Source organism: Microtus ochrogaster, linkage group LG9, assembly GCF_000317375.1.
Source record: "Microtus ochrogaster isolate Prairie Vole_2 linkage group LG9, MicOch1.0, whole genome shotgun sequence".
NCBI classification, from domain to species: domain Eukaryota; kingdom Metazoa; phylum Chordata; class Mammalia; order Rodentia; family Cricetidae; genus Microtus; species Microtus ochrogaster.
Window position 1 is genome coordinate 10,002,910 of NC_022034.1, and position 10,414 is coordinate 10,013,323.

The following is a 10,414-nucleotide window of genomic DNA, read 5'->3' on the forward strand; positions in this document are numbered from 1 at the left end:
GGCTCCTTGGAGGCTGAAATAGGATTCTAGAAAGTCAGTGTCCTCTATGCCATAGTGCCCAGTCTAAGGGCCATGATGCCGGAGGGGGGAGAGGGCAGGAGGGACAGAAGGGACCAATGGGCCCTTGACTCTTAACCATCATCCACAGGTATTCTAACAGGGTGACTGCAGCCCTTCCCAAGGGCTTGGCTGTATAATGCTGAGTAGTGGCTGACACTGGGGCCTCAAGTGCTTTGCAGTGTCTCTGATAACCCATTCCGGCTTCTCCAGGAAGCTCAGCGAGGCTTTGCCTGCATCGTCCTTAACTCCCCATTCATTCCATCAGCATTCAACACTCAAACAGAGGCACAGAAAACCTTGACAAAAGCAAAATAAAATATGAAGGCAGCATTCTGTTCAATAAAATTTTTTCTGAAGATGCAACTTCCTCCTACTTGCTCTTAGGCAGGTTTTGCCAAAAGATTCTGTACCAAGAGCAGGCGAGGATCACTGAGCTATATTCTCCGAGGCTGGAGGGAGGAGGAGGCAGGGCAAAAGCATCCACACCTCTTGGCACATCCTCTTCCCTGATGAGGGCCAGAGCTAAGCCCACAAGACAGGAGCCAGCAAAGCCAATACCCTTCTCTGCTACTGAGCTTCCCAAGGGGCAATGGGCCTCTGCAAAGGCCCCTGTGTATGGAGAGGAAGGGGAAATGACTAGAAGACCCCCCACCCCCGAACAGACTACCTGGGCAATGGGCTAGAAATACAGCTCGGGGGTAGGCAGACCTTGTCCCGTATCACAAAGCCCTGGGTTGGTCCCTAATACCACAAGAAGTGGGCACGGAAACACACATCTATAATCCCAGCACTCAGGTGGAGGCAGAGCCCAAAGAATCCAAAGTTCAAGATCATCTATGGCTACAGAGCAAGTTCTAGGTTCCATGAGACAGGCTACGTCTCAGAAGGGGTGTCAGAGCAGTTGGCATATACGTACCATGGCATCGAAGGGCTGGTCTGATAAGTGACATGGATGCTGACCACGAGGTGGGCGAGTGGTCCAGAGGACACTCGAGTGGGACACACAAGATTTCTTCCCGTCACAAATGTTCTATTTAAGACACACGAATTATGTCTAGTATCTTCAACTGGTCAACAGACATTTCAGACAGCACATCGATGACTATCAGGGGACCACTGGTGTCAACTCTCAGTTAAGATAAAGACACATGAATTTACTCGGGCCTAGACTGGGCCGCACACACAGAGGCTTTACTGGTCACTGGAGAGGAATGGCAGCTTTGCTTTGGTAGATGGAAATACAGAGACTTATGTGCAAGAATGGAGCCTTCAGACCAGGTAAAACTGACTTAGCACACAAGTGGGCCAGCTTCAGGAAAAGGCAACCCAAAAGCAAATGCCTTTTAAAATTTAGACAGAAAGAAAAACCAGGCAATCAGAATGACCACTAGCTCAGCAAATGGCCATAATCAAGGTGGGGGAGGGTCATTTACACCTAATTAATAATTTATTTTTTATTGAAATCGAATACTTTATATTACAGTAAAGTTGATTGAAAAAAATGAACAGAAAAATCAATTTTTAAAAATACACTTATGTTGAAATCAAATAAGCCAGCCAAATTGGCATAAACCAAGAAATCTGCAGGGCGGTTCGCTTTTCGGTGTGTAGATACCACCTATGCACAACTCATAAGTCATTGACCACGTCAAGAAAAGTCCACAGCCAGTGGAAGAACACCGGGCCTGCCCTTCAATCCTGGGACCCTGCCCGGGCACAGGTCCACACATAACACTGGCCCACCGTGTTTCACACGACGTCTGTAAGTCACCCTGTGCAAATTAAGGCTTCTTATAGGTCAAATGGGTGATAAACACTTTTTCCCCTTAAAAAAAGAAAACAGCACAGTAAAGGTGGTATCATGAGAACCTGAAGAGACCTACAACCCAAACTGGAAGTGCAGCTACTCTCCGTGTTGCCTCAACTCCAGTCACGTGTACAACTTCTCTGGGTGAGCTACTGGGAAGGCAGCACCCAGGAGGATGCGTGCAAAGAGCTGCAGGTACAATGCGAGGCATGCAGCACGCAGGCCTTCCCAGCCTGGGCACTCGGGGACCTGTGGATGTGCGTGCCCTACAACATGGAAAGCGAAGAGGAATACTGCAGCTCACTAGCGTGTGCATCCAGAACAGTCCAGGAGCCACACGACGGCCCCAGCACACTGCCAGCTTCGCCTCATCACACCCTTGCTGGCAGAAGAAACTGGCTTTTTTTCTTTTTGTTTTGTTTTCCGCAAACCTGAGTAGTAACTGTCGAAGTCAATAAATAGGGGAGAGAATTCCATTGCTAAAAATATAGATGGTCAGACACCCTAGAGGGTCTGAAGCAGCAAGGGTTTTCTCAAACACAGCCCTCTGTGCTGAGATGCATGTGGCCTTGGCACCTGTTGGAAGGAAGCACACTGCAGCTATGCTTGGAAGTGAGGACTTGGGGCAAAACCCTGGCACGAAGTACCGCCCTTTGGCCAATTCAAGCAACACTTGTTCCATGACTGTAAACGACCATGAAGGAGGGGTGCCACCTCCTTCGCCCTCTCCCCCGTCACAAAAACTCTTCCCTTTGAAGCAGTTTTTGTTAAAGGCAAAATGATAGAAGCATCATCGAGTTGAAGTCTTATTTGGTTGGAGGTGCTTGGCTGTCCCATGGCTCCACGTTCTCCTGTAGGCACCGCAGAGTCAGATATGCAAGAGGTCTTCGTCGCTGTCATCATGGAAGGACACCAGCGTGGCAGAGGTGGGTGACTTGTGCTGTCCAGGTCTGGACTTCCCTTTTCTGGCCTTCTCTCCTCGGACCAGCCCCACCCTATCGTCTTCCCTTTCCCTAAGGACCTTGCGCTGTGGGTTTTTCATGGGCTGTGAGCTTTCTACCTCGGCTCCTCTGCCCGAGTGAACTTTCACCTCTGGAATGGTCAGGACTTCGTCCTCACTGTCCTGGTCATCCCCATGCAGCGAAGTGAGAGCATCTGCTTTCACGGCCTTGGTGGTGATGTGGCCGTTCTCCTGTCCCTCTTTGCCTGGTCTTGGGGTTGGCGGCTGGACCTCTTCCATCAGCCATTCTGTTTCGTGCTCATCTGTCTCCTCTTCCTTGTTGACCTGCCAGGGAACAGCAGAGACCGTGTGAAACCCAGCAAAGATGCCCACCTGCTGCCAGTGAGCTCTCCTGGCACAGCCCACCAGGGCCTCGAACCTGCAAAGTAGAGCCCCTGGCAAGAGTCTCACAAGCAAATGAGCAGGCCAGGCGGACAGGACTTGACATGGCCCATGACTGCTAAGCCGTGCTGGCAGAGAGGGGCTCTTCTGGGTAGCTGTGTACTGGGAAGAGGGCATCTGGTGTGCAAGAGAAGATACAGGAAGGGCTTGGATCAGAGCATCAAATTTCTAAATTTTCTGTATTTATGTGTATGTTCAAATGTGCACAGGTGCACATGTATGCACATGTGTGTGTACACATAGGAAAATCTTGGCTGTCATCCTCAGAAGCTATCCACCATGGTTCTTTTGTTTTGCAACAAGGTCTCTCCCACTGGCTAGAGTTCACCAAGGAGATGGCACTGGCTGGCCAGCTGGCGCAGAGCTGCACTGAATATCCCTGGGCATTCTAGCATGCATCACCATGCCCAGGGCTTTTTTTTTTTTTTAATGGGTTCTAGAGGATCGTGCTATACCAACCAAGCCATCTTCCCAGTCTCAATTTATTTTTTAAAAGTGATCTGTCAATATGTCTGAGGACTAGTCCTTTACACTGTCTGACTACGTATCAGTGTGATTGGTTTAATAAAGAAGCTAAATGGCCAATAGCTAGGCAGGATTTTCAGGGCAGTGGCTAAGGAGTCAGGAAGATATGTAGAAAGAAGCAAGATGAAGATGCCATGCTGAAATAAGGTACCACCACATGGCAGGAGGTAGATAAGAAATATGGGTTAATTAAGTTATAAGAGCTACTTAGTAACAAGCCTAAGCTAGGGGCCAAGCATTTACAGATAATAGTAAGTCTCTATGTGGCTTTTTGGGAGTGGCGGTGGAACAGGAAAATCCCACCAACATATGTGTGAGGGCTATAAACACATCTGTGTCCTTTGGCCTCTTCTGAAAGTCTGAGAGAAACTACCCAGATACTTGGTGCACAGGGCTTCATCACTGGGGCTTACTCTACGAGTTCCAAACATTTGGGGACAGGCTATCAGATGATGTGAGGAGGTTTCCCTCCCAAGACACTCTATGCCAGCATGCAGGAAGGCTCGGGCAGCACGGGCAGCGCTGCAGGAAGCAGCTGCCCCACGAAGCGGACAGTACCTTCGAGTACTTGTAGGACACACCCGAGCTTCTTCTGCAGCAGTTGGTTAGCTTGTTGACCACAGCTTCCCTGTCAAACAGAAAACAAAGTAAATGGACAGAAGAATGAGCAGAGACAAGGCACCTGTGTCCTAAGGGCAGGGCATTTGGAATGACTGAAAGCTCCATGACAGTACAACTGGGACCACTGGGCTCAGATCAGGCTGAGAAGTGCCAGTTTTGCTCCACCCTTGAGACTAACAAGGTCAGCAGCAGGAATACACCTCTGTGTGCCCAGACTACTCTGATGGCGGCTTCCACAGGTATATGCCCATTGCTCTGCCTGAGCCCCACCCCTCCCTCCGAGTTCACATCTGAGCATGGTTGACTCCAGTCTATACACTCATCCACTTTCCCAGGGCTGCTCTAATGTGTGACATAAAAATCTAACAAAAAAATAGAATCATGTAACAAGCCCTTCACCTAGCAAAGCAAGGCCAACAGGAGAGAGCACCTGACACACAGTAGGTGTTTAATAAATGCTCACTTTGTGTGATGTGGGGGGAAAGATAGTCAGTTGATCAATAAAAAAAAAAATTCGCTCATAAGATTCTTAACTTCTTTTCAGTCTTTGGACTTCATAAGGCTCATGTGTCTTAGACCCATCAGCACCAACTGAGAAGACTGTGATGTGCACAATGAGCGTGAACTAGAACCTGTGGTGTACACACCCAGTGTGAACTTGAACCACTTCAGCACCTATGAACAACGCCAAAGTTCTGGGCCATCTCATGCTGTGTCATGGAGATTAAGACATTTAAAGGCAGTGGTATCCACTGCTTAGAATTCTGAACCTAGATGTTTGCTGTTGCCAGGTTCAAAACCCAAGCCCATAGCTAAGACTGGATGAACTGCTGGCCCGATCCGGCCCAGCCCCTCCTACCTTGCTGCCCACTTTACCTTCTCTCCTTCTTATAAAGCAGCAAGGCCAGCAAACAGCCAGTCAGCGCCACCAGGAGAAGGCTGAGGATGGCCCCGACAGCCTGACTCCGCTCTGAGAGTCCCTTGTACTCTGGTCCTGCATTGTCACCATCCAAGGCCATACTAGAAAGACATCCACAGAAAGGAAGTTGTGTCAGGAGCTGTGGAGAGCAATATTCCAAGGAAACTAGGTCCCAGAAGCTAGCCCCTACTCAATCCAGACCAGGACATGTGACCCACTAGGGTAGAAAGTAGCATCTAGAGTGTTCTGAGAATGTTTACAGTGGGAACAGGCCTACTGACAGAAATAGCAGGAACTGAAGACATGGACCAGCCATGCACATCATCTCCTGTGGTCTGCCTGGCCCTGCAGAGCCCTGCAGGCCAAGCAAAGACAGGGATTCTCCTGTACCAGGCCAGGCTAGAGGGATATCTAGGACTGGCGTAGGCACAAATGCTGTGGAGCCTGCTGGTTCTAGCCCGGCTGGCCCAAGAACACTACTATGAAATGGAATAATTCCACCATGCCCACTCAATGCCAGTCCCGAGAGAGGAAGCAGGACATCCAGGATGCTCAGCACAAAAAGGAAGCAGTTGTACATGGACACAGGCTGACTGTCCCTTCTGCTCAGGAGGGCTCAGCATGAAGGTTTGGCACTCCAGAGCTCTCTGGTTTCCTGCCACTCAGGGCCACCACACACGATACGACACAGCGACACAACAGCATCTTCTGCCCCAGAGAAGCTGGGGCAGGGATGAAAGGAGTGACAGGGGGTATCTGGACTCCTAAGAGTTTTGGGGCAAACAGGCGGGTCAAATAATAAAGACAATTGCAGTGAAAGTTTGGCTCCAGAATAATGCAAATAAACTGGTGAGCGCCACCAAGCAAGAGCTCTGATGGGCTGGTGTGCATCACAGCCACAAAATCTCATACTAACACCAGGAAGCTAGGAAACAACGGAAGAGATTGGTGTTCAGACCGGCCCTAGCCCGCACCTCTTAACCTGTGCTGGGGTAGGAATATCACATGCTAAAGGCAATGTGGGGAGCCTGCAGCCTTCCAAGCCAGAGCCGGCACAGGCGCTCAAGGGCACGTTAAGATGCTCTGGAACACTTTCGTCGCTGTTCACCTCTGAATTCTTCGAATTCTACCCTCGACTGCTCCTTTACACCAAGGATTACTTACAAATAACAGGTCTTAGTTTCCACATGCAAATAAAGATAATGGTCCCTGGACATGAAAACACCATGATTTCCTCCCTCCCTGGCCTGGAGTCCTTGGAGCATTCCCCTTCCTGCCCCCCAAACTCCAGGCTCTGGAGTGTATTCTAAAGACCTACAGAGTGCTTTGTTTACCCCAATACAGAAATGCTTCACTTCAACTGAACTGCAGTCTGCCATGTAAAGCACACGGAACACAGGGAAGGCTGAAGGAATCACAGCAGCCCTGCTCCCAGCAGCTGAGGAAAGGGAGATGGTGTGTACGACAAAGACAATGGCACAGACCAAGATTCATCTTTTGTCCTCATCAGAATATATCCCAATATAACAGCAAGGGAAAACACAGAGGCTTAGCCTTGAACAGTGATGGAAAAGGGACATGGCTGCCACACTCACCCCAGAGGACAGACAGCCGCAGTGTACCAGGAGAACAGGTACTGGCAGTCAGCAGTCTCGTGGCTGAACTCTGGGATCCCATCCTTCACCAGAGGGTCACAGTGGAAGAAGATGGTGGAGGAGACAGACTTGGTCTTATCTTTCCCACACTTGGAGGACGAGGCAAACACCACATCCAGATCGCCATCTGTCACCCAGGAAAGGAGACCATAGCATCATTACCAGTCACCACATGGACACTTCAAATGTTCGCGTGCACTCTGTCTTCACGGGTTTGTCCAAAGCATGGAAAGATTTTAACCTCATCTAACATGAGGTCTGGCCTTTGTCCTTGGCTAATGATAGGATTTACAGTGGGCTGACCAGGTCTCCTTCAGCCTAGACAACAGAATCAGCATGCCTAGCCAGCAGTGCTCCAGGGAGACATCACACATCACTGTAGGGATGGCAGCACAGCCTATTTCCACAGGGAGGCCAGAGGAGGGTCTGCACCTGGCTCCCAGCCTTCCCCAGGAACATCCTGTCACGGGTGACTACAGCCTACAACCTCAACTATAATCAACTACAAGCAGGAGGACAACAGCTCCCAGAGAATTCTGGGAGTTCTCACCCAAATTTCCAAATGGGAGTAACCTATGGAAACCACTGAATGAGCCCTTGGTGTCAGAAATACAGGAAGACTGAGTGGACCCTGCTCTAACCTCATTCTACCTGCTCCTGTTCTCGTGATCATGGATCTGGAAACACTATGTTAAAAGTTAACTGTCACATGGTTCAAAAGCAAATCACAAAAGGTATATGGTGAAAGATGAGTTATTTCAAACAAAAAACACACACGGCCTTGCAGGAACACACTCGTGTGATAACTCAGCTTGCTGGGGTCCTCCACCATCACGGCGAATGTCTGAGGTCAGATGGCAACTTATGGAGTTGGTTCTCTCCTTCTATGACGTGAGTCCCACTAACCCCAGGTCCCTCAGGCTTGGCATCAAGCACCCTTACCCACTGAGCCAGCTCCCTCATGAACCTCTCCTTCTCTAATGACTTAAGAGTTTCTAAATGGGGAAGCAGCAGTCATAATGTCAGGTCACAATCATACTATGCACCCTGTCTCCCTCTGTATTTGCCCACTCGGGCAATACCGGCTCACAAAGGGCTTTGGTTCTGGAAGCAGTCTTGAGATTTCCAAGCAGTGGGTTTGTGGGTGAGCACACACAGCTCTCCCTTCGAAAAGCTGCACAAGAACCACTAACAGGCAGCAGCAAGTTACCTTGGATGTAGTACTTGGTCCTGTCGGAGGTGCCCACTTTCCTGCTGAAGTGCTGGTCGTTGGGCTTCACCTGGCAGATGTTGGCACCAGAGCAGGCAGGGTTAGTGGAGCTGGTGATGGAGGAGAGCTGGATCTCATACAGGTAATTGTCCCCGTTGGTTCTCATGTCCCCAGAGGCGCTGAACAGCCTGAGGCAGAGGAGACACAGGGATTTAAAATCCTTCATGTTTCTTTTCTCCTGCATACTCCAGCCACACGAGACTTCAGTCATCTCTCAGCTCCAGTGTCCCCTCCTGGAGTGACTATACTTTCTTATACACTGCAGACAGCACATGCAATGCACTCTGCCCCCACATGGCCAAAGACACTGCCGAGAGATGAACCTTTACAACATGTTGGTCAGTCCAGAAGATTCCTTGTTCCCCTACTCTTCCCGAGGCCCTTGGCTCCAACCCCTAGGCTCCCCAGCAGAGAGGAGAGGAGCTACTTTTTATGAAGACACACCACGGTGTTAAGCCATGAGAAACAGTACACTTTTCTTCATTCAAATCAGTCCATGGTTACTCCAGTAACAGAAGCAGAAGCACACAGACTACTTACCTTGTGCACTTCTGCTAGGAAAAGTCTCGTTTCTGTTCACTTTTGACTACGTGTAAAGCCAAAGAGGCAATCTCCCACTTACTTAAAGTAGATGTCGCCGAGGCTGAAGCTCTTGCCGGTCACAGGGTTGATGAGGGTCCCATTCACCATGCTCACTTCCTGAGGCCTCACAGCGCAGGCCGCCCTCGAGTCCCAGCCGAAGTAGTAGGTGCAGGTGTCACTATCAAACCTGGGAGGAGGGGACGAGGTCACCGCTGGGGTCTGGAGAGTCCTTGGTCCCCACAGCACAGAGTGGGAGTGACAGCACTGGGCCAGGACAATTATCTTGGTCCCCATGCTTCAGCACAGTAACAAAAGATAACATCAGTGGCATGGATCTGGTGCCTGCTGACCCTGGGAACAGCAGCCTGTGATTCTGGCCTCTCAGGAGGCCGAGGCAGAAGGTAGGAAGTGCCTGTCACAACTACAGAGCAAATCCAAGGCCAGCCTGGACACCTTACCTTAGTGACACCTTGTCCCAAAATTAACAAAAGGGGGCTGGAAATACCTTTCAAGAGCAGAGTCTTGATTAGCTTGCATGAGGCCCTGGGTTCAAGCCTCTGTTTATGAAAAAAAAGCTCAACAAAAATGTCTTAACAAATCTTTCATCTAGACTTTCAATCTCCACTTTTACAAGCATCTGCGTCTCACGTTAAAAAGCCTTTTTATTTGTTATGGTTGCCTTTCAAAGCGCAGCTTCCAAAGCAGCAGCTCACATGCTCTCCCACCCCACCCCACCCCCGCCCCAGGCACCGGCCACTGCCTGGAAAACACTATGTCATCACTCAAGAATATCCTAGAACCTGTTTGTAAGTTCTAGACAGGCTGCTGGTGGTGGCCCTTAGAATTCCACCATGACATTCAAGGGCAGCAGTCAGCCCTGTACTGCTACGCTACCACAGGCAGCTCCAAAGCCAGTTCGGGGGCATGTTTCCTAAGGTAAACCAGGTTAAAGCGCTGAGGTAGCCTGGTTATGGCACATCTTAGCACTCTAGTGGGGGTGGGGTGCCTCCTGTGGGAAAAACACCGCACAGGCAGGACAATCCTCAGCTCTGGCCTCTAGGACCTCAGTCTCAGAGTCTCAGCGACAGCCCAGACACCGTCATCTGTGCACATTTCCCAACTCCTGTGTAGAAACGGGAGGCAAAAAGCCACAGTGTGCTTGCACTGAGCGCTGTCTCACCTCTTGAACGTCGGCCTGCCCACAGTCTTCGCACAGGTCAACTCAATTACAGACGATGCCGTCTTATTCCCACCACAAGGATAGCCTTTTGAGTAAGTGACAACGACCTTGTCACCTGAAACAAAACAATGAACTGGTGTTATTTCTAAGGCATTACGAAAGCATCGGGAGCTTAAAGTCTACTGTAAAGACAGGTGACAGCTCTCTAAAGGTGCCCGCCATGCTCAAAGACAGCCACTGGCCCATACCACCATTGTCATGGCAACAGCAGGATCATGAGCTTCCTGGCTCCTCAGAAATGCTAAACTTCCATGGCCACACCTACGGATACCATCCACACCTACGGGACAACCATCCACACCTCCAGGACGACCATCCACACCTCCAGGACGA

The 10,414-nt window shown here is 50.0% G+C and overlaps 1 protein-coding gene across 1 annotated transcript in view; it reads right to left on the reverse strand.

Annotated features, from left to right (window-relative positions):
• Positions 1-1,487: 1,487 nt before the first annotated feature.
• The window catches only part of Igf2r (insulin like growth factor 2 receptor), a 93,169-nt gene continuing 84,242 nt past the window's right edge, over positions 1,488-10,414 (reverse strand). The window contains exons 42-48 of the mRNA XM_013352341.2: positions 10,022-10,136; positions 8,882-9,028; positions 8,200-8,387; positions 6,930-7,116; positions 5,292-5,435; positions 4,353-4,422; positions 1,488-3,152 (exon numbers count right to left, since the gene is read on the reverse strand). Of these exons, the coding sequence (XP_013207795.1) occupies positions 2,736-3,152; positions 4,353-4,422; positions 5,292-5,435; positions 6,930-7,116; positions 8,200-8,387; positions 8,882-9,028; positions 10,022-10,136 (1,268 nt within the window). The 3' untranslated portion in view covers positions 1,488-2,735. The remainder of the gene's footprint in view (positions 3,153-4,352; positions 4,423-5,291; positions 5,436-6,929; positions 7,117-8,199; positions 8,388-8,881; positions 9,029-10,021; positions 10,137-10,414) is intronic.